Raw genomic sequence first — 21,692 nt, 5'->3', positions numbered from 1 at the left:
ATTGAAGTAAAGAAGAAGTGAATGGATTGTGAAAGCCTTGTAGGTAATTAAACATAAACAGAAGTAGGCAATGATAAACAGAGAACCTAACCTTATCAAGAAACTATTACCTTGTTAGATCTCAAAAGCAAGAAATATACCAAGGATAGACGCAGATATGCCGAAGAAGATAGAGAAAGGCGCACATATAGCATAGTGCAGGTGAAAGAGAAGAAGAGGTGTGCTAAGCTGTCTGATCATAGTGTTAAATGAACAGAGGCAGATGATATCTAAATTCAAATCAATTGCGAACTGATTAACAATATATAAATCAATTGCAAACAAAATTATAACCAATGTGCTTATAATACACTTGATTAGACTCCAAATGCATGAATAGAGGCAGATCACAATTATTAGGCTCAAAAGATCCAGAAATATAAAATAAGGAACTAAAAAAAGCAACTCTTTTAGGTTGAAAAATTACTCTCTTTTTCTCTTTTTTCCCCCTAGTAGATGTTTTGTTTATCATAAGGAAAATTACATTGTCTTGCTAAAAGTATTCAGTTACCTCAAGAAAGATTCTCTCTCAAAAACAACATGATTAGTGTGTTGTCTTTATAAGATTACTCACTCGAGCGGTCCAAGTCTGAGAAGTTTCATCAAAAGCTTGCTTTGCAAGATGACATGCTCTAAATAGCAATTCACCAGGTTAAAATACAGGCCCCAACAAAAAGGAGGAAGATAAAAAGTGATATCAAATCAATGAGAAATACATGATCAATCAATGGTTCAATGGAAGAATACTCAGGTGGAAAATATGCTAAACCTTCAAAGAAATCCACAAAGCTTTTAGTTCTAGTGTAAGGACAGCCAGTGTCTATTTCTATTCATCTTTAAACCACTGCTGTAACCCCAATCCGTAACAGAAAATAATACCGTGAATCGAATTTCCCAAAAAAAGATGCAAAAAATCGATAAAAATCAAGGACACACCCCTATTAATTTTTTTTTTAACAAGTAAATTTTATTATTGCAATATTGGCAACTTGTCCTGTCATCACTCATTGTCTCCAACTCACCGCTCCCCAAGTGCTCTTAAAGCAGAAAATGAAGACAATCAGCATATAAAAAACATGCTTTCAGCTCTACGCCGCGCCACCGCCCTCACATGGGTAACGACCAGAACCCGAACAGTTACCGGTACGGGCTCTCTGTGCAACCACGATCTTCACCCTCTAGTACCTAAGCCGCCCCCTTTTTACCTCGCCCAGGAGCGCCGAATGTGCGACTATGACCACATCAGGGCAGACGTGAACTGCCCACGCTGCGCGAAGCATATGCCGGTTCTGTTCTCAAACAGGCCGCTATCAATCACGGGACGGGAGGCTGGAATATATCAGGCACTGAATTTCTGCCCTAGCTGCAGGACGGCCTTTTACTTCAGGCCTTTCAAGCTGGAGCCCTTGCAGGGAACCTTCATCGAGCTAGGGAGGGTCAGGGAGGAGATAGTTGCTATTTCGGGGAAAGATTTGGGCAGGAAAGTGGAAGGAACTGAAATCTCTTGTGCTGTTGGTGATGATGATGATGACGACAAGCATTGTTCCGGGTACACGGACGGGGTTATGGGGAAAGGTTGTGGCGGTAGTGAAGGTGAGAAGTTGCCGACGCCGAAGGAGATGTTGAAGGGGCTTGATGAATTTGTAATTGGGCAGGAGAGAGCCAAAAAGGTATTTTTGTTCCTTCCCCCTTTTGTTCCTTCTGAACTTTAGATAATTTTATTTCGCATCACTGTTTTTGGTTCAAATTTCTGCAATTTTGTAAAAATGGAATTCATAAACGCACACACAACGTTTGGTTTAATTCCAAGATCTCGGATGGAGTCAGTATATTAGGGAGACATGATTTTGATGAGAGTGTGCGTTTTGATATACCATGTTGTTGATGCCTATGCTTTGTGCTGTGGTGGCACCCCTTGATACCCTTTTTATTTTTTCTCATTTTCTGCTAAAATATTGCACATTTATCTAAGGAGTTAAATTGGTTTGTGACGTTTGTCAGACTTGGATGGATTTTGTTTAGTTTAGAACTTGTTTGAATGTTATTAGATTGTGGTTTCCATATATGATGTCCATTTAACATGTTTATTCTGGTGATTTTAGGTTCTTTCAGTTGCTGTCTACAACCACTACAAGAGAATATATCATGCCTCCCAGCTCAATGAGTTAGTTGTTAATGCTCTCTCTTTGACTAGTTTGATAATGTCTTTCAAATCCTTAGTCAAGGGCTTGTAGGGACACATTTTGGTTCGGTTTACCAACATATAAGGTTTTTCAGAAATGATAGTGTGTTACAGTGGTTATCAGAAGTTAACTATCATGGGGTTTTATTATGCTTTGTTTTCTGAACATGATAATTAATACCAGGTCAGGTGCCAAATTGAGTGATAATGAGTTTGTGGAGGACCAAAGCGAGTTTGTTGAGTTAGAGAAGAGCAATGTTCTTTTGATGGGTCCCACTGGTTCTGGTATTGTCTACTTCTTAAATTATTTTATTGTTTTTGGAAGTGGATTCAACATTGTTTTCTTCCTTGTGTGATGTGAGATCCCACTGTTTACATGACTATTCCTTTGATTTTTTGTTATTTTTCCTTGACTATAAGGATAGGGAAAACGTTACTTGCAAAAACTCTTGCTCGAATTGTCAATGTGCCATTAGTCATTGCCGATGCAAACACGCTAACACAGGCAAGTTCATTCTTCGTCATGTCCACAAGCACCTTCATGCCAATTCGAAAAGAAATGGACATGGGGATCCTATGCTTACATGATCTTGGATAACTCCTTATATATGCCCGTTTGCATTCAAAGAAAGCACTCCTAAATCCTTATGTGCTTGCTGATGTATATACATGCAAAGTAAATATGGAAATTTTCTGGCAATAATTTGCTTCTACTTCGTTTTAGCACAGACCAAAAATTTCAATTTAATTACGTAAAATGTCTGATTTTTAGTGATTTTTATTACCTTAATTTCCTGTTGATAGTTTAGCTGAGTTTCACTGATGAAGTGGCTTTCTCCCTCTCTCCAGGCAGGTTATGTAGGCGAAGACGTGGAATCAATATTGCAAAAGTTACTAATGGTATGATTCACATTTTAATAATTCCTCTAGGATATACTGTCTCGTCAAGGGTATAACAGATTTAATTGTATGGAGCTTAAAAAAAATGCATGCTATGATTAGACTTTTGAGAGTTTTATTGTCTGCTACTGGCCCTCTCTTTATCTCCCTGGTGGTTATACCACCGCAAATCCGCAATGTGGTTGTAGGGGTCTGTGGTTCGAGGGCTTTGTGTTGATGATGAGGATGAGACTGTTTAATAAAAGAAATTTATAGTCTGCTGATACCTTGTTCAATGTTGTTACTCCATAATATCAAAAGAAAGAACTCTGCCAAAAAAGGAAGGAGTAAACAATGTAAGAATTGGAAAAAACTAGACTCAAGGCTATCTGACAACTATGGTTCTCAGTTCTCACGTGTCATGCAAAATTTTCTTTGGAATCGAGATTCAGGTTGCTGAATTCAATGTTGAAGCTGCCCAGCGAGGTATAGTCTACATTGATGAAGTTGACAAGATAACCAAAAAGGTATTGCTAAGTTCAGTCTTGTAAATTTTACACTTTAATTATTGAAGTTCATAATTTATGTAATTCAATTATTTGTGGTTCAGGGTGAGAGTTCAAACACTGGTAGAGATGTATCTGGAGAGGGTGTTCAACAAGCATTGCTGAAAATCCTAGAAGGAACTGTGAGTGAATCAGTTGTAATTAGTTTTGTTGTTTATGAATTTGAGTCCTCTGTTTATTAATATATGTGAGTTTCTAAGAACGATTACTGTGTACACCACTCAATTGCTGGGTTTTGGTGTTTTTTCGAATTGCATGCTTCAACTGATGTTTTGTCAGAGTTTTTGATATTTATTTTGCTTTTCTTCTCCGCTATGTTTTGAAATCTCTTATTTTAGTTGTCTACAATGAGATAGTGATGAAGATTGAAATGTTATTCCTTCCTTTCAATTTTCTTATGTGAATCCAAGCCTCATAAACGCTGATTGATTGAGATGGTAACTAATTTATTGAGTGTTTCTTCTGTCGTTAATTGGAACTTCATTTTCTCCACTCCCTCTTTCCTTTTCCTATTTTTTGTAGCCATTTCTAACGTTAAGTTCTTTCTGCTGCTTATCAAATGGACCAATTGCCTAACACTTATCAAGAGTGCTATGTGTTTGCGTTAAATTCTTAAGAGACTAATTTTGTCTGATTCTATTTGATTGGAAAAGCTGTTTACATGGAAATGTTCTTGGGCCGTGACTTTTGTTGTAAAAGTAGGGCTGGGGGTGGTATGTTGCAAGATGGAATGATGTCCTTACAAAAAGAGACAAGGTCTTTGCATGTGCTATTTCTAAGAATAAATGATAAAATTTCATTTGGTAATGAAAAGTTTTGAAAGATGTATTTTTCTATTGACTATTTTAATAATTGTCGATCATAAAACTTGTAGCATCACTCTTTGTTAATGACTAAGTGCATTTACTCTCAGGTCGTGAATGTTCCCGTTCCTGATAAAGGAGTTCGAAAGCATCCTCGTGGTGATAACGTACAGGTATGCCAACATTATGCTTTATGCTATTCAGGTTCTCTATTGATGGGAGCTGATGTTTAGTTAGTAGACGAGTTAACGTTTGATTTAAGAAGGGGGGCTAACACTATTACATTCAAAAGTGGTGACAATAAGAGCCAAATTAATTTTGCGTGAAGGATGGATAAAAAAATTTGCTAGAATTGTTATCGTCATGTAGTGCAAATGGGCAATCCCCGATGAGGACCTCATCACACAACATAGGTGGTGGTGGTAGATACCTGCATTAAGAAATGGCGTTGTAGTAAATCTCTCCTGGAGTCTAAAACGAAAGGTATGAGTATGAAAGGTGACATATATAAACCCTTTAGTGAGAAGTTGCTCTCCCTCCTCTCTTTTTGAGAAGGTAAAAAGATACAGAGGAGTTTCTTTAGGAGAATCTAGGGGTCAAGTATCCAGAGGTAAAGTAACATGGTGGTGGGATGAAGAGGTTAAAGCAGCTGTTAGGACAAAAAGAATGTTGTGGAAACTAATGTAATGTCGAAGAAGCTATGAGATTTACAAACTTGCAAAGAAGAAAGCTCAAAAACAGGGATATTTGTTATAGAGCATATAGCAGGCTATGTAACAAGTTAGGCACGATGGACGAAGAGGATATTTTAAATCGGTAAACATATGGGAAATGAGAGTAGTATTACTAGAAGCAAATAAATAAGGGTGAATGATGCGATGATTGTGAGAAACGGGGAATTTGCTTGGGTGTCCTATTCAATGGCTCATGACTGGGAGCTTAAAAGAATAGATTATTTCAACATATCATCCTATGGAACATGATAAGAATAATATTGTGCATCGAGTGGGTGTGGGTCGATCACTCCATAAACAGTTAAAGAAGAGTTGCTGGCACTGTCCTACATCTCAATGCGGAAGAATCATACAGGGATTCATGATTTGTTAATGCTAGTGACTTGTGAGTTGCGGGACTATTTGGCTGGAGAGATATGACTGAGCATTTCGATGAAGTGAATCTCCTCATTGTAATATTGATTATTCATGGTTTTATAATTTTTTATTGGTTCAGAGGGATGGGTGCAGAGGGATGATAATGCAACGGAAAGAGAGTTGAATTGCTTAAAGCCTGATGAATTGATTGGCACTTAATTGGTTCCCTTCAGTTTAATTTCATTTTTCATTCAAAAAAAAAAAAAGTGAACTTGCAACGGATAGAGTGTAACAGATGGACAATGAGAGACTGAAGGAGTCCCCTATGGAGGGGAATGTGGAAAAACATCATTCAGTTTGGGAAGGTCTGAGTTGTCTTATCTCAATTATGAGAGGAAAAGGGGATATTGTTCAATTTGGGAAGACAAATGGAAGCTATCAAGCCAATTAAAACCAAAATTCCTTGTCGTATTTGTTTTAGGAGAACTCTAAGAGGACAAAGAGTGGTGCAGAATTTGTTAAGTACAAAATCCTATGACCACTTGGAATGTTTCTCTTCAACAAGGAAGCCATGAATTGGGACACTTTTGACAACATTTTAGAAGAAGTTATAGTTGTGCAACACACTATGATGTTGAAGATTTCTTGTCATGGAATGGTGGTACCAATAAAATTAAAAACTTGTTACACTATGCTTCTTTTTGTTGAGGGAAGCAAATTTGGATGAAAAAGGTGCCTTCTAAGGTTGCTTCGTTGCAGAGGAAGTGTGGATGCGTATTTTAGCACCCAGGTATTGTCCGCTCTGGGGTATGATGCGGGTTTTCTTACCCTCCCCTCACGGTTTTATCTATAAAATATTCTTATTTTCTCGCATCTCTCAGTGCTAGAACCCATAACCTCTTTAGTTATGGAAAGTCAACACACACAGGAACCTATTTGGGGAACAACCATAACATTTGACAACCTGCAAAAAAGTTGCAATGACAATATAGCCGTTTTATTTGAAAATGCAAGAAGAAACAGTGTCGCACCTACTTCTTCATTGCACAAGTAAAAACAAACTTAAGGAGTTGGCTTTGAATTTACTTGGAGTGAGATGGGAATACTGGCTCTATATGACCAGGTTTTGGTGTTCAAGGGATTGCGGCAAGTTTTTAGAGATTTTGATATTTGATGCAACCCAGTGTTCTTTTTCACCTGGGAACACTACCAGAAACTCCGAAGCACAATAGCTCTTGGTAAGGATGACCTTGCCAATGTCCTTATTCATCCTGCAAATGAATGAGCGCAAAATGTGACTTTCATGTCTGTGTTGTTTAAATAAGTCGGGTACTATTGATCTAGACACTAGTGTTATTGTGTTATGTGTTAAAAAAAATAAAATTTCTTTCTTTTATCCATTGTACTTGTACTTCGCTTTCTGGGTTGCACTCGCCCCTTGATTAAACTTATTTTGCGTTTGAAAAACAGAAAGGAATCCAGTGGGAGTGACATGGGTGACCACCGGTTGATTGAGAAAAAAAATAGAGTAGTTGCTTCTATACTGTTGACCTTGTTTTGGATGATCTGGAAAGAGAGAAACAGAGCGCTTTTGAAGGAGTGGATACTTATATTGATCTTCAAAACAATTGTTGACTCCCATCTTTTCTAGGCCGCAGGTCTTCCTACATGACTATAGGAATTGTTTATACGATTTAGGTGAAAAATATCTGCTCTGGATGGTAATTGATTGGCCATCTTTTTAGATGATTTGTTGTCTCTGATTGGCAACCACTTGGTTCCTTTTTTAATGCTATCTTTTTAAAAAAAAAAAGGAAATAGAGAATGCTGACTAGGTTTTGCACAGATATGTCTAGCCCATCTCTCAACTCCCTATTAAGATACAAGCTAGATGGGCTTGGCTTTATTTTGTACTACGTCAGAACATCAATTTCCTGATTGCTTGATTCTCAGGAGTTCCTTCTGGCCTGTGTGTTGAATCATTATCAAAGGCTTAAAATTCTTTTTTATTATTACCGATAACTGCAAATTGACAACAGAAAATTAATCTTGTTTTTCATTGCTCATAATTATCTCAGTTCTTTTCAATGATAATAATTGGTGAAGCTGTCATACTTGCTTCAACAATACCATAACTTGATTTGGCGGCTCCTCTATTAGAGGTGAAAACATAATTTGCTGTTGTGATTGCAGATAGATACAAAAGATATCCTTTTTATATGTGGTGGAGCATTTGTTGATTTGGAGAAAACCATATCAGAAAGGTATTTCCATTATCCAAATTAAGTTGTATCTGAACAGAAAACCTTTTACCAAAAACGTCCTTTCTTTCCGTAGACGACAAGATGCTTCTATTGGCTTTGGAGCGCCAGTTCGCGCTAACATGAGGATCAGCGGACCAGCCAATGCTTTTGTGGCGTCATCGTTATTGGAATCTGTGAGAATCAATGCCCAAACAGCCATATGAATCATTTTCTTTTCATAGTAGAATATTCTTTGCATATCTTATCATTTTTTAGTTGAAATTCTCTTTCCTATATAATAAACTTTACCTTCTAGGTAGAAAGTGGTGATCTTATTGCGTACGGCCTAATTCCTGAGTTTGTCGGACGCTTCCCTATTTTGGTGAGCCTATCAGCTTTAAGTGAGGACCAACTTGTTCAGGTGCATTTTATCTCCATGCTACTATATAATACTGCTGATTTTGTTTTCTTTCACTATGGTATCCACTATCCATTAATAAAGCTGCGAAATACCATTCCTTTTCAAAGCTAAAACTGCTTGGAGGGTTGAATCTTTTTTTATAATTAAACCATTTTAACAAAAGCAATAACTTATTCTCCTTTCCTTATGGAATAGATATTTGGCACTGCCAAAAAACAAGAAAACAGATGAAGAAATGGTTAGATGACTGACAGTAAGATATGTCATCACTTTTTTCGTGTTAGGTCCTCATGGAGCCAAGAAATGCTCTTGGTAAACAGTACAAGAAGATTTTTAGTATGAATAATGTAAGCTTGTGACTTGTTGCACCTTGTCCTGGAAACTATAGCTGATCTAGCAATCCTCTCTCCAATATCATATTAATTCTAAGACATGTCAGGTTAAGTTACACTTCACCGAGAATGCACTGCGATTGATTGCAAAGAAAGCTATGGCAAAGAACACTGGCGCACGAGGTCTGAGAGCCATTTTAGAGAATATTCTTACAGAAGCAATGTTTGAGGTATGTATAGATTTGGCAGTCAGGTCTATGGATGGATCATTGGATGGAGGGTGCCAGTTGAAGTGTTTTCTTAACATTTATTTCCACTCAAAATTATGTCGTCGATCATACTGAAGCAGTGTCAATTAAAGTGGCCAATGTATTGTAATTGGCAAACATACTGACAGTTTCAATTTGTAAAACGCTTCTTGGGAGGAAATGTCAATGATTTGAAATGTATTGAGCCAATTACTAATTTAACACTTGATACTAAAGCTGTAGGCTCATTTATCTATCCATAATAAAAAGTGAATATGCAGGTGTATGTTATGGCTGTGTCATTCCTTATTGGACTTCCTTCTTTTTTTGTTCCCTTTTTTGTTTTTCCAATTTTTGGATGTTTGTACAGATTCCTGATGCCAAGACAGGACCTGATGGTATAACTGCTGTTTTGGTTGATGAAGAGGCCGTTGGGTCTGTGGATGCTCCTGGATGTGGAGTGAAATTTCTTTATGGAGATGGTGCTGTGGAGCGGTTTTCTCATGAACCTGGGTTGAAGATTCTTGGGTAAGTTTACTTCGTTCCTCACAAGAAACCTTTTCTTGGGTCGGCTACATGAATCCATATCAGAAATTATTGAGAATCTCTCATTTGGACTCGTGTTGATGTTTCGTAGAAAACATTCTGGAAACTTGAGATATATTTCAAACCAAACATGGCCTTAGTCTTGTTAATATGTGGAGAAACAAAATTCACTTGACATCGAACAAACCTTTCGACTTAAAGAAAATTCAATGTATGTGGTTTATGGATTTCCAATCTCACTTCTATCATTGATGTTCTTTTTAGATAATTATTAATCTTGACTGCTTCATTCATTTGTTAGAATGTTGTTTTCGTAAGATTGGATGGTATGATCTGAGCAGATGAAATGGAAAAGATGGGTAATTCTATTTTTGTTTTTGTAAATAACTGTGTTTTAGTGAATGATTTTGTGCACACACATATATGCTATTCATTTCAGCGTCTTCCTAATTTAATTTATTGAATGAAATAATTTGCTTCTGTTTGCTGCAGGGGGAGAGCGAGGGGGCGATGAAGGGCCAATTAGAAGTTTCAATCAGGAACTCTGAGCATGTAAAGAAAAGGGAGAAAAAAAAACTCTATTTGGTATGTGTAAATTCTCTGTAACTTGTTCGCTTGGTATGAGAGGATAATTAAAACAAGCCTGCTTTTGACGGTGAACATTTTGATAAATGATGTGAAGTCGCGGATAATTTGCATGAATTTATTTCTTACTCAAAACAAAATTCGATGTCCTCATTATCTTGAGTTTTTATTTCACCAGTAATTGGGCAATTGCAGCTTGAATATTGGACGATAACATACTAGTTTATCTGTGAATTCTGTAGAACTAAATCGATTTTGAAAGACACTGGGACAGAAGACACATAATAGTTGTCATATTATTTCTTAGATCTTATTAGGCCATCCATCGCACTTGACCCTGCAAATCCAAGCAAGAACCATTAGTTAAAAAAGTGCTTTTTGACCCAATATTTGCGGGTTCTTTCCTTATCATAACTTTCTTTGTTACTACATACTTATTGTTGTGCCCATGCAAATCCAAGCAAGAACCATTAGTTAAAATATCTTATAATTTATCCTTAAAATTAAATTTGATAATAAATAATATTTATAATTTATACTTATAATAAGTTATACTGATACCAAACATTTCGCAATTTATTTCACACTTTATAAATTAATGTTGAATTTGAAAAAATAACGAGCTCTTTTCTATTGCTCTACAAAGCGGGTCCATTGTTTTCATTTTATTAGTGGAGAGATGTGTGAGATAATTAAGGATCTTTTTGATAGATAATTTTAATAATAGCATATATTTTGACAATATATGTTGGTAAAAAATGAAAGTAGATATGATTATTAAAATATTGATAGCTGTTTGGTTGTACTTTTGTTAGTAGCATATTTGTTGTTAAAATTGTTGTGTAAATTACGTGCAGGGGTATTATACATTTAAGTTGAAACATATTGAAGTAAAGATAAATAATTAAAATATAACTGGAATAATGCATATCATATAATTAAAGTAAAGATAAATAATTAAAATGACAAATGATATGCGAAGATGGCGGTTTGTTTTCAATCTCAGATTTGGAGGCGACTTGTCGGAATTTGGTGCCGCAAACGACGGATAAGCTTCGGTAGCTACCGTCGTGCTTTCTCGACGATTTCATTGACGTAATTAGAAATCAAACTTTGGGGTCGTCCTCCTCATCGAGGTGGTGACGTCGCAGCGGAGTTGCCGTGGTGATTACAGTAGAGGAAGATGAGAAAGAACAGGGGGAGAGAGGTGAAGAAGATGGGGTATTTTTCCTCACTCTATTTAAAATCAAGGACATAATTAGAAAATTGTGTCCAAAGTGTCTCAAAATTGTTTAAAATGAGTCAATTTCAAAGATGATAATATATAGTTAACAAATTGTCTCGGTTTTTGAGACATTAAAAATGCCGTATGGTTGGTGTAAACCATATATGGTTCAACAACAATATTGTTGTTCAAAAGGGTCCACCAAACGGGGCCTCATGGTGCGTTTGTTAGACAATTTTGAGAGTAGCATACATTGTAGCATATATGGTAGATAATAAATTGTGGTTTTAAATGGTAACAAATATGGTTATTGAAATGCTAGTATTATTTGATTGTACTTTTATTGGTAATATGTATGGTATTAAAATTGTTATGGAGAATTACGTGTATGGATATTATGCATTTAAGTGCTAATATATTTAGATAAATAGGAAACAATTAATAAGACTAATAAAAACATTTAAATTAATTTAATTTAATAAAATAAAAATAAAATTTAGATATTTTTTCTAAAAGAAAAGAAAAATAAAATAAAAAACTCAAACAAAATGATGTTGTCTTGTTCCTTCTCCCACATGCTTTCTACTAAAGAGTCTAGAGAGTTCCAAACTGGTCAATTCGTTAGTTCCAACATCGTCAATCTGAAGACAATTCAACTCCCTCACCCTCATCAATTGTTGAAAATCCCAAGCCTCTACTCACATCATAGATATTGTTTGTTTTGGGTTGTCCAATTCTCATGAATACATCATATCCGCACGAAGACAATTCTACTCCCTCACCCTCACCAATTGTTGAAAATCCCAAGCCTCCACTCACATCATAGATAGATATTGTCTGCTTTAGGTTGTCCGATTCTCATGAATATATCAGATACGCACGGCTTTGTTTCTCCCTAACTAGCACCAATTGTTGAAAATCCCAAGCCCCCACTCACATCATAGATAGATATTGTCTGCTTTGGGTTGTCCGATTCTCATGAATATATCAGATACGCACGGCTTTGTTTCTCCCTAACTAGCACCAATTGTTGAAAATCCCAAGCCCCCACTCACATTATAAATATTGTTTGCTTTGGGTTGTCCGATTCTCATGAATACATCAAATCCGCACGGCTTTGTTTCTCCCTAACTAGCAAGTGGACTAAGACCCAACTCACTTAACTAGGGAAAAGATCTCTTATATGTGGTGGGACTTGGGCAAGCTTATATACCACATGGCTGGATATCACCCAACCAATGTGGTATTCTAATACTCTCTCGCATTTGTGGGCTGAGTTATGCCAGACCCAACCAGTGGATAGGTAGAGGTCAAGCCCGTTTAACTGGATCGAGACATGTTCCGATATCATGTTGAAAATTCCAAGCCCCTACTCACATCATAGATATTGTCCGTTATGGGTTGTTCGATTCTCGTGGATACATTGGATTCGCACGACTTTGTTTCTCCTTAGCTAACAAGTGAACCAAGGTCCAACTCACTAAACTAGGGAAAATGCCTTTTATATGTGGTAGGGATTTGGGCAAGCTTAAATATCACATGGGTGGATATCACCCAACCAATGTGGTATTCTAACAACAATCACAAGCTCTCTCGTAATGCCTCACTGAAGATCCAGAGACATCAAGACCAGATGAAGCATGAGAGAAAGATCCCGAGACATGTAGACTTGAACGAAAGTCACGGAAGCTATTCTTTACCAGTTTCATTAATAAGAGATTGGGTGGGGATGCTTTGGGGTGTCTCGATGGCTAAAACCCCGACAGCGAAAACCCCGACAGCCTCGTACAATCTTCGGGTTCCCTAATGGAGAGAAGAATATGCGCTTGAGGAAGATGCAGTGTAAGGATAAATTGGTCAGTTCAAGAATCAAGTGAGGATAAATTGGTAATTTTATGTGCAATTGTGTGAAAATAGTCTCAGAATTGTCCATTCAAGAACAATTTGAGAATTGTCTTAAAATGATCCAAAATGGTCTTGGAATTTGAGCCTCTGTATTGCTATTTGGTGCTAGTAGACAATATATGGTGTCCCTAACGGACCCTAAGTATGGGAAAATTAGAGATAAATCTGTCAACTAAAAGTTTTGTTCCAATAAGGACACTTCAAGAAAATTTGTTCCATAATGTCCATCAAGTTTAAAAAATATTCCATAAAGGAAAAAAAGTAAATTTTGTTGGTTTGGTGGCATGATGATACAAGAAGGTTGAGTTTGCCTTGCGGGATGCGTAAGCTCCGTCAAAATGCGATACTCTTGGGCTTGGGCAGGAATGTACTCCATAGGAGGAGGTGCATGAATGTTTTGCCCAGAGGGAGCATATTGTAGCACTTGTGACATTTCAGGCATATTGTAATACGTGGGATGCACATAATTATATGGGGGGGGCATATTGGGAGGTTGATAGACATTTTGCGGGGCAAATTACGCCGCATTGTCTTGTTGAAGTGGTTGAGGTGTATTTTGCTAAACATGCTCAACTTGAACATTTGGCAAATTTTGGGCATTTGGCACATTTTGGGCATTGCCAATTGGGCCATCTTGCCCTTGCACTGGATTCATCAACTCATCAATATTCACATGTTGCAAAAGACGACGCAATGCATCAAGATTCATATCACCCCCACGTACACTCCCCACTTTACTCGCATTTATATCACTGCCTCTTTCGTCTTGATTAGACCCATGCCCACTAACATTATCTATGGGTTGAGACATGCTGGCAAGAAGCAAAAGCAAGTAGCACACAAAAGTAGCAATCAACCAAGTCAAGTAACATAAGATTTTTCTTCAATCAACGAACAATCAAGAACAATATCAAGCAAGAACAAGAGCAAAGATAAGAATAGAACAACAATCAATCTTAGGAACAATAACACACCAAGATGTAGCAAGTAGTGATAGAAAGGAAAAAAATGCGCAAAGCTCTCTCAACAACGTATCACTACCAAACAGCAAACAAGGTGGCATCCATTGCCCATAGGAATCTAAGTTAGCCTCATCCACCAATTTCTCACAATTTTTTTTTTCTCTTTTTAGCAACTAACTAAACTACACTAGAAAGCAAGTAAAAGGGAGGAACGAAGTTACCCTTGAAGCGTGACGTGCTCCTTCCTTATTTGATGGCGTTTAATAGCATATATCTATCTACAAGCCACCCAGCTCCGTCTTTGACACTCGCTTCCCATACAACGGCATCAAAAACTTGACCGAAACCAAAGTGTGTGTGTGTACTTATCCCAAGTGTAGAGTATCGGCAAGTAATAAACTGGTGAGTTCGATATCGATCCACGAGGAAGCAATGCCAATTTGGTGGTGAATGATATGCAAATGACAAGCTAACACTAATAAATGCAATGAATATCAAATAAAAACAAGTAAATGAAATGGGCCGAATGACTCGGTAGCACGAGAGATTTTGTAATCAAAGTAAGCACGAATTGGATTTAAAATAATTAATTAAAAACCTAGTCCCTAATCCATCCCGGTGACTACTCGGTTCTCATACTCAAGGTATCATCGCAAACACACACAACCATACACAATGCATTGTGTGATACTATCAATCATACATATGCAAAGAGAATTGGGATATAAGACTTCTATTCATACATGGAATGGATTACTCAATTAATTAAGGAAATCATGCATTGGGGTTTAACACTTCTCATTCAAGCACATCAAATTAAATCCCTAGACTAGACAATCTAAGAATAAAATCAATATGTCAATCTATTACACCTAATCGCACAACTATCACGAAATTAAAAGAGAGGAATCAAAGCTACGACCCTTAGAACATACCTTGAGTATTTGAAACCTTGCGCCCACCGTTCGAGACTAGAAACTAGAAAGGGAACTTAACCACTCATTATAATGAGAATAAACATCAATTTTATAGATGAAAACCAATGTTTACAATCAAGATCACAAGAGCTAAGCAAAACCCTGGAGAGAGAAAGACAAGGAGGCTAGATGTTCAAGAGCGAATGAATGAGAAAGAATATCAAATCTTTGGGTTTCCCCTCTTTTTTACAATAGAAAATACCTAACTACCCTTATAAAATCATTCCCCATTGGTTACATACATGATTTGCCCCAAATGCCCTTGAAATTTTGGTGTAGAAAATTGCAGGTCCGCAATAGGTGTCCGGACACTCGAGCATCACTAAGGGTCTTTGGCTTGCTTCTGTTGCATTTTGTGAAGGAAGTGTCCAAACACCTAAGGAGGGTGTCCAAACAGTAGGTGTTCGGACACTTCATATATCTCTCAATTTGGTGAAGTCTCTATCTTGATTTGTGAAGGAAGTGTCTAGTCTGTACATCAGGTGTCCGGACACTTGATGAATTTTCAGCTCATTCATTTAGCTCCAAGCATCCCTAATTCAATCATTTAAGCCCGATTTCTTGCAAAACCAAAGGGAAATAACTGTAAGGGTAAAATTAGTTTATTTAAACACAAATGCATTAATTTAGATACTAGAACATCCTAATTAAATGGTATTAGGACCTCAAAATAGAGGTCCGATCAGCAGACTGTTACAAACCTCGAAGAACTGGACGTGAAAATTTCAAGGAGATTCCGATTAAACGTATATGGTACCTGCCACTGATTCCCAGGCTTTAACGAATTTTTAGTTCAACAATGACAAAAAAAAAAGATGAGGTGGCATTATGAGCATCAAGGCAAGGCCGACATGTTGTGTCATCCTTCTGATGGAGAAGCATAAAAACACTTTGATCAAGCATATCAAGATTTTGCTTCAGAACCGCGAAACATAAGATTAGGTTTATGTGCAAATGATTTCACTCCTTTCGAAAAATCTGGCAAGAACTACTCATGTTGGCCAATCATTTTGACTCCTTATAATTTATCGCTTGGGATGTGCATGAAAAGGGAGTTTCCTGACAGTAATCATTCTGGGTCCTCAAAATCCAAAGAGGAGAATCGATGTTTATCTCCAACCCCTGATAGACGAGTTAAAATTGTTGTGGTGCGAGGGTGTAATAACCTACGATGTAGCCATAAAAGAAAATTTTTTCATGAGAGTTGTGTTGATGTGGACTATCAATGACTTTCCAGCCTATGGTATGCTGTCTGGATGGATGACATAGGGGAAGTTAGCTTGCCCTTGCTGCATAGAGCGTTCAAAGGTGTTTACCTTGAAAAATGGAAGGAAAAATTCATGATTTGATTGTCACAGATAGTTTTTACCTATGACGCTTCCATTTAGATGAAACAAGGATGCATTTTTCAATAATTGAGTAGAGAAATCAGAATCTCTTCCACGTTTGTCTAGGGAAAAAGTGTTTGCACGAGTTTGGAACTTTCCAAAGATTACTGAGACTGGGCCATTATCATTACCAGGATATGGCCAAGAACATAATTGGATAAAGAAGAGCATCTTCTGGGATCTGCCTTATTGGTGTAATAATCTGCTACGACATAACCTTGATGTCATGCATATTGAGAAGAATGTGTTTGATAACGTTTTGAACACTTGTATGGATGTTATGGGGAAATCCAAGGATAATTCTAAGTCCCGAATGGATCTTTCGAATTATTAAAAATGTGGAGCTTCAGAGTTGGTGGAGCATGGAAATGGTAAATTATTCAAATTGAAAGCACAATTTTGTCTCAACATGGACCAGAAAAGAGTTGCTTGTGCTTGGGTCTCGAGTTTGAAGTTGCCTGACGGTTATGCATCCAACCTTGACCGATGCGTAGACATGAGAGAGGGAAAGTTATTTGGGATGAAAATTCACGATTGTCATGTTTTCATGCAGCACCTACTTCCAATTGCATTTTAGGCATTGCCCAAGCCCATTTGGATTGTCCTTACTAAGTTGAGTCACTTTTTTAGAGATATATGTTCAACCACGTTGCGGGAGAATCAATTGAGCATCACAGAGGACAACATTCCTGTGATCCTTTGCAAATTAGAATGTATATTTCCCCCATCTTTCTTTAACTCTATGGAACATGTCTTTGTACATCTATCGTTCGAATCAAGGATGGGTGGGTCAGTACAATACAGATGAATGTATCATTTTGAATTGCTATTATTATTTCAATTATTTGATGACACGCTCAACTAAATTTCGCAATAGGTACCTTCATTTCTTAAAGAAGAAGGTTACAAATAAAGCTCACGTGAAAGGATCAATTTGTGAAGCATATATCGTCGAAAAGACATCGATGTTTGGTTCATATTATTTTGAACCAAATGTGAGCTCTCGACGATCCAAAGTTCCTCGAAATGATGATTGGTGTACATTCAACCTGGCATACCCTAGAATTTCAATCTTCAATCAACCTGATCGTCTTGTTGGACCAGCTAGTAGGCGCAACCTCATTGACAGAGAATACAATGCAGCAACATTATTCTTATTTCTGAACTGTGACATTGTCCAACCTTTTATAAAGTAAGTTATTATACATTGTTACAAAATTTTTGAGTAATCATACTCTTACTAAATTTCTAAATGATATTTTTAATTTGTTGTAGCATGTACACGGATTTCGTGCGAACATCAACACCGACATTGAATGATGATTTAGCCGACTATCAAATTGAGATAGGTTTTGCATCATGGTTCAGACAATACGTAAGTATTAGCTTATTATAGTAACATAACACAGTTTTATTAAAATAAAATAATATCTGTTGATTAACCTGTCTTTTATGTTTAAGGTTCATAAGCCACAAAATGGGATAACTGATGACATAGTACGAAGTGTGGCAAGAGGACCATTGAGGAGTGTTAAGATTTGGCATATGTGTTATGTCAATGGATAGAAATTCGACATCGATGCGAGGAGCGAAGGCAAGTCAAAGATCAACAATGATGTAGGCATGCGGGGGACCAATTATGGACAATCAGAAAATGACTACTATGGAGTACTGAAAGAGATTGTTCAATTGGAATTAACAGGACTACCGATAAAGAAAATTATTCTTTTTAATTGTGAGTGGTTCGACCCAACTCCTAATCGAGGTATGCGAATCCATAAACATAATGATCTTGTCGAGGTTAAACGTAGAGGAAGGTACAATAAGTTTGATCCATTTATAATTGCACAACAAGCGGAGCAAGCTTACTTTGCTCTTTATCCAGAAGGGGTACGTGATCCACAAGATTGGTTGGCCGTGATTAAGACAAAAGCCAAGCACACAATTACTGGACAATCAAAGCAAGTCGATGATGCCTTTCAAGATGATGAAATTCCAGTTGAGCAAGTTGGACTAGACACTGACCAATTGGATTCTCTAATAGACAATGAAGCTGAACCCGAGGAAGTACCGGACGAATACTCTGCAAGAGAATTAATGATTGAGGAAGAGAATGATGATGATGATGATGATGATGAATTGCAATCGTATGATTCAGAGATAGAGGAAGAGTTGGAAAATTATGAAGAATGTTATGAAGATGATTAATAATGTGTACTTTGGTTATTTTTAAATACTTTACTTATTATTTAAATGCTTGTAGACAAAGAAAAAATTTTAAAAAATCATTATATAATTCTCTTATGAATTTAGAAGTAAAAACAAATACGTTACTGTATGTTACTTATTATTTAATTTCTTGTAGACAAAGAAAAAATTATTAAAAAATCATTATATAATAAAAAATGAAAATTTAGAAGTTAAAAAAGTTCGTTACCTATTATTTAATTTATTTTATACAAATTCAAAATTTTTTAAAATCATTATACAACAAAAAATCTTATTATGAAGAAAAATATTATAGTCTTGTTAATTTAGTGCCAGAATATCAATTTCCATCGCTAATGTTATTTGAATAGCGACGGAATAAAAACTTTCATCACTAATGAAATTTGAAGGCAAAAAGATATTTTTCGTCCCTCAACTATGGGATGAGTTTCATTTTTGTCTCTAAGTTTTTTTTCCTCCCATTTGCGTCCTTCGACTATTGAAATGTATCATTTTCGTCCTTTTAAGTGAGATTGAGGTTGGGAAAAACCTGATCTGACGAATAATATGATGTCACGTAGGATTTTTCAATGGTCGGATTTAATCGAGGGATAAACATGGTATTTTCCCATAGTTGGAGGACGAAAAAGGGAAAAAAATATAGGTAGGGGACGAAAATGAAACCCGACCAATAGTTAAGGGATGAAAAGTACTCTTTTGCCAAATTTGAATAGCGACGGATTGTCAATTTCTGTCACTAATGAAATTTGAATAGCGACGGAATAAAAACTTCCGTCACTAATGAAATTTGAATGGCGACAAACTATTTTCTGTCTCTATTATTAAGCAAAAAAAAGGTTAGAGGTGATAAAAATAAGTTACTTTGCACGAAGTCTTCCTTATTCTTTATTTTCTCTCTTTGTTCTCGCTGCCCACCACTGCCCTCACCGTCCACCACTACCCGCAACCATTCACCACTACAATAACGGTCAACCACTGAAGCCAATGCCCACGACTGAGATCACCATCCATCGTCGACCGTGTACAACCAGAGAATAGACGGTAATCCTTGTGTTACTTTTGTTGGCTAAGGTAAGTGAAAGTTCGATCTTCTTGCTTTCATGATCCTATGCATTGATTAATTGAGATTATAGACCATTTGAATCTAATTGGTCCAAGTTCTTTTCTGCAATATCAGATATGGAGTTTTTTCATACTAGGGTTCCTAGATGTCCTATTTGGGGATTTTTCGATCTAATCTCTTATTGTGTCTTTTTCACTGATAAATTATTTCTTTCGATCTAATTCATATTATATGACTTTTTCGTTGGATTCTTATTGTGCCTTAATTATATTAAGGCGCCTCCTTCCTTGGTCCCTTTTGCTGTTGTTTTTACGTTTGGATTCTAGCTTTTGTAATGGCTTCAAAAGTCATGCCAACAATTTATGTTTGGGCTTTGACTTTAGAATGCAATATTTGTTTTGAAATGCGTTACAGAGAAGCATAATTTTGTGTAAAAAAACACTTGGTAATATGACTCAAAACTCATGCCAACAATTCTCTTATGCATTTTGTTATTTTTGTATACAGTAGCCATTGCACTCCAAGTAACTGCATCTTTTCTTACCATGTTATTAAATTTTGGTGTTGTTTAACTGTAGATGTGTAGGGAGAAAACCAATGATCGTAGTCATCTTCCATCTAGTCGAGGTTGAGGTCGTTATCTTCATCAACCTAGATCCAACAGATTGCCAGTGGAGCATACTTCGCCTCACAGCACATTGCATCTCCCTCCTCTGCCAATTCACTTCACCCGCATATCGCATTCTATCCACACACGATATCACCTCCTCATTTATACACCTCTGACATGTGGGCGCAGCATCCATCATCGCCCTTCTTCCCTCAAAACATGCCCCCTACCCCACCTCATCCCAGCATACTGGGCCGATAAATATGGATTATAAAATCTAGATATGACCACATACCGACTCAGTGTAAGTACATTTTTCATTACCTAGCTTATTTTTTATACATCAATTACAGAAATATTGATGCTACTAATATGTTCTTCTTCTTAATTTGTAGTTTTGAGACTTCTTCCATTCATAGGAGGATGACTAAGATTTTGAAGAGCAAGTACAAGCATCTTTGCAACACATGGAAGAGTTCCTCAAGAGCAAAAGGATATATATTTTGAGGAGTTCACAGTAAATATAAAATATCTCACAAAAAATTTTCCTTTGATTAATATATGATCATTTATGCTAACTATTGTTCTCTGAATTTTATATTTTGCAGAAAAAGTTTAGATGGGATCTTGCAAATGAGTGTGAAGTAATAAAAGTGTGGAATAGGAAAAATGCGGGGTTATTCCAGGGAATGATGGAGAAGGTTCGGAAGGGGGGATGACATTGGTGAATGGATTTCTGAGAGCATTAGAGGTCAACTTTGCGAGATTTGGGGGGATCCAGAGTATGTGAAGAAAAAGGAGAAGGGAAAGATGAACCGCTCCTTTAATGCTGGCGGGCCCACTCATACTGGCGGCTCTATTTCACATTCAGAGTATTATACGAGATTGGTTAAAATTATAAATTTTAATAAAGTTTATATTTTCAATGATGAGTCTAATATAAAATAAAAATTGATTTATCTTTTAACTTACATTGCAACAAGAAGAATTAGGTTGGGAACCCACCAGTATTGGGCTCTTTCTTCGTACCCATCAGAAAAAGGGTATGCAAGATCTCGTCAATACACGAGCAACACAAGTTGTGGTAAGTAATATACACGAGCAACACAAGTTGTGATTGATGTTCACAAAGAAGCCCAACATTAGCTTTGAGTCTTTCTGCCAAGTGCATTATAATGTTAGCATGCATGTTTTTTTTTTCTTTATCTGATCCATTATGGATGTGTATGTTGCAAGGGAGTTTGTTTGTATAAAAATATTATGCTTTCTGTGGAGATGTGAGTAGTGGTGAATAGTTTGTGTTCACTATACTATTTGTGTATTGAACTTCAGGGTTTAACCCTTTCAAAAGAAAAAAACAACCAATTACTTTATTACTTGATTATAAACTTAGACTCA

The 21,692-nt window shown here is 36.7% G+C and overlaps 2 protein-coding genes across 2 annotated transcripts; both read left to right on the top strand.

The window, feature by feature from the left end:
* Positions 1 to 1,041: 1,041 nt before the first annotated feature.
* On the top strand, positions 1,042 to 10,083 carry LOC119983022 (CLP protease regulatory subunit CLPX2, mitochondrial-like). The gene is made up of 15 exons (XM_038826669.1): positions 1,042 to 1,709; positions 2,142 to 2,203; positions 2,406 to 2,506; positions 2,647 to 2,726; positions 3,071 to 3,121; positions 3,553 to 3,627; positions 3,711 to 3,788; positions 4,580 to 4,642; positions 7,754 to 7,824; positions 7,898 to 7,997; positions 8,120 to 8,224; positions 8,509 to 8,571; positions 8,664 to 8,786; positions 9,175 to 9,332; positions 9,843 to 10,083. The coding sequence occupies exons 1-15, from the start codon at positions 1,116 to 1,118 to the stop codon at positions 9,862 to 9,864; spliced, it is 1,746 nt and encodes a 581-aa protein (XP_038682597.1). The 5' UTR covers positions 1,042 to 1,115; the 3' UTR covers positions 9,865 to 10,083.
* Positions 10,084 to 17,667: 7,584 nt separating this feature from the next.
* LOC119983117 lies at positions 17,668 to 18,607 on the top strand. Its single transcript, XM_038826792.1, has 2 exons — positions 17,668 to 17,767; positions 17,854 to 18,607. The coding sequence occupies exon 2, from the start codon at positions 18,016 to 18,018 to the stop codon at positions 18,598 to 18,600; it is 585 nt and encodes a 194-aa protein (XP_038682720.1). The 5' UTR covers positions 17,668 to 17,767; positions 17,854 to 18,015; the 3' UTR covers positions 18,601 to 18,607.
* The last annotated feature ends 3,085 nt before the right edge of the window (positions 18,608 to 21,692 follow it).

This window comes from Tripterygium wilfordii, chromosome 17 (genome assembly GCF_013401445.1).
Source record: "Tripterygium wilfordii isolate XIE 37 chromosome 17, ASM1340144v1, whole genome shotgun sequence".
In the NCBI taxonomy this organism is placed as follows: Eukaryota; Viridiplantae; Streptophyta; class Magnoliopsida; order Celastrales; family Celastraceae; genus Tripterygium; species Tripterygium wilfordii.
The sequence above is the reverse complement of the archived record's forward strand: the minus strand, read 5'-3'. Positions and strand labels throughout refer to the sequence as shown.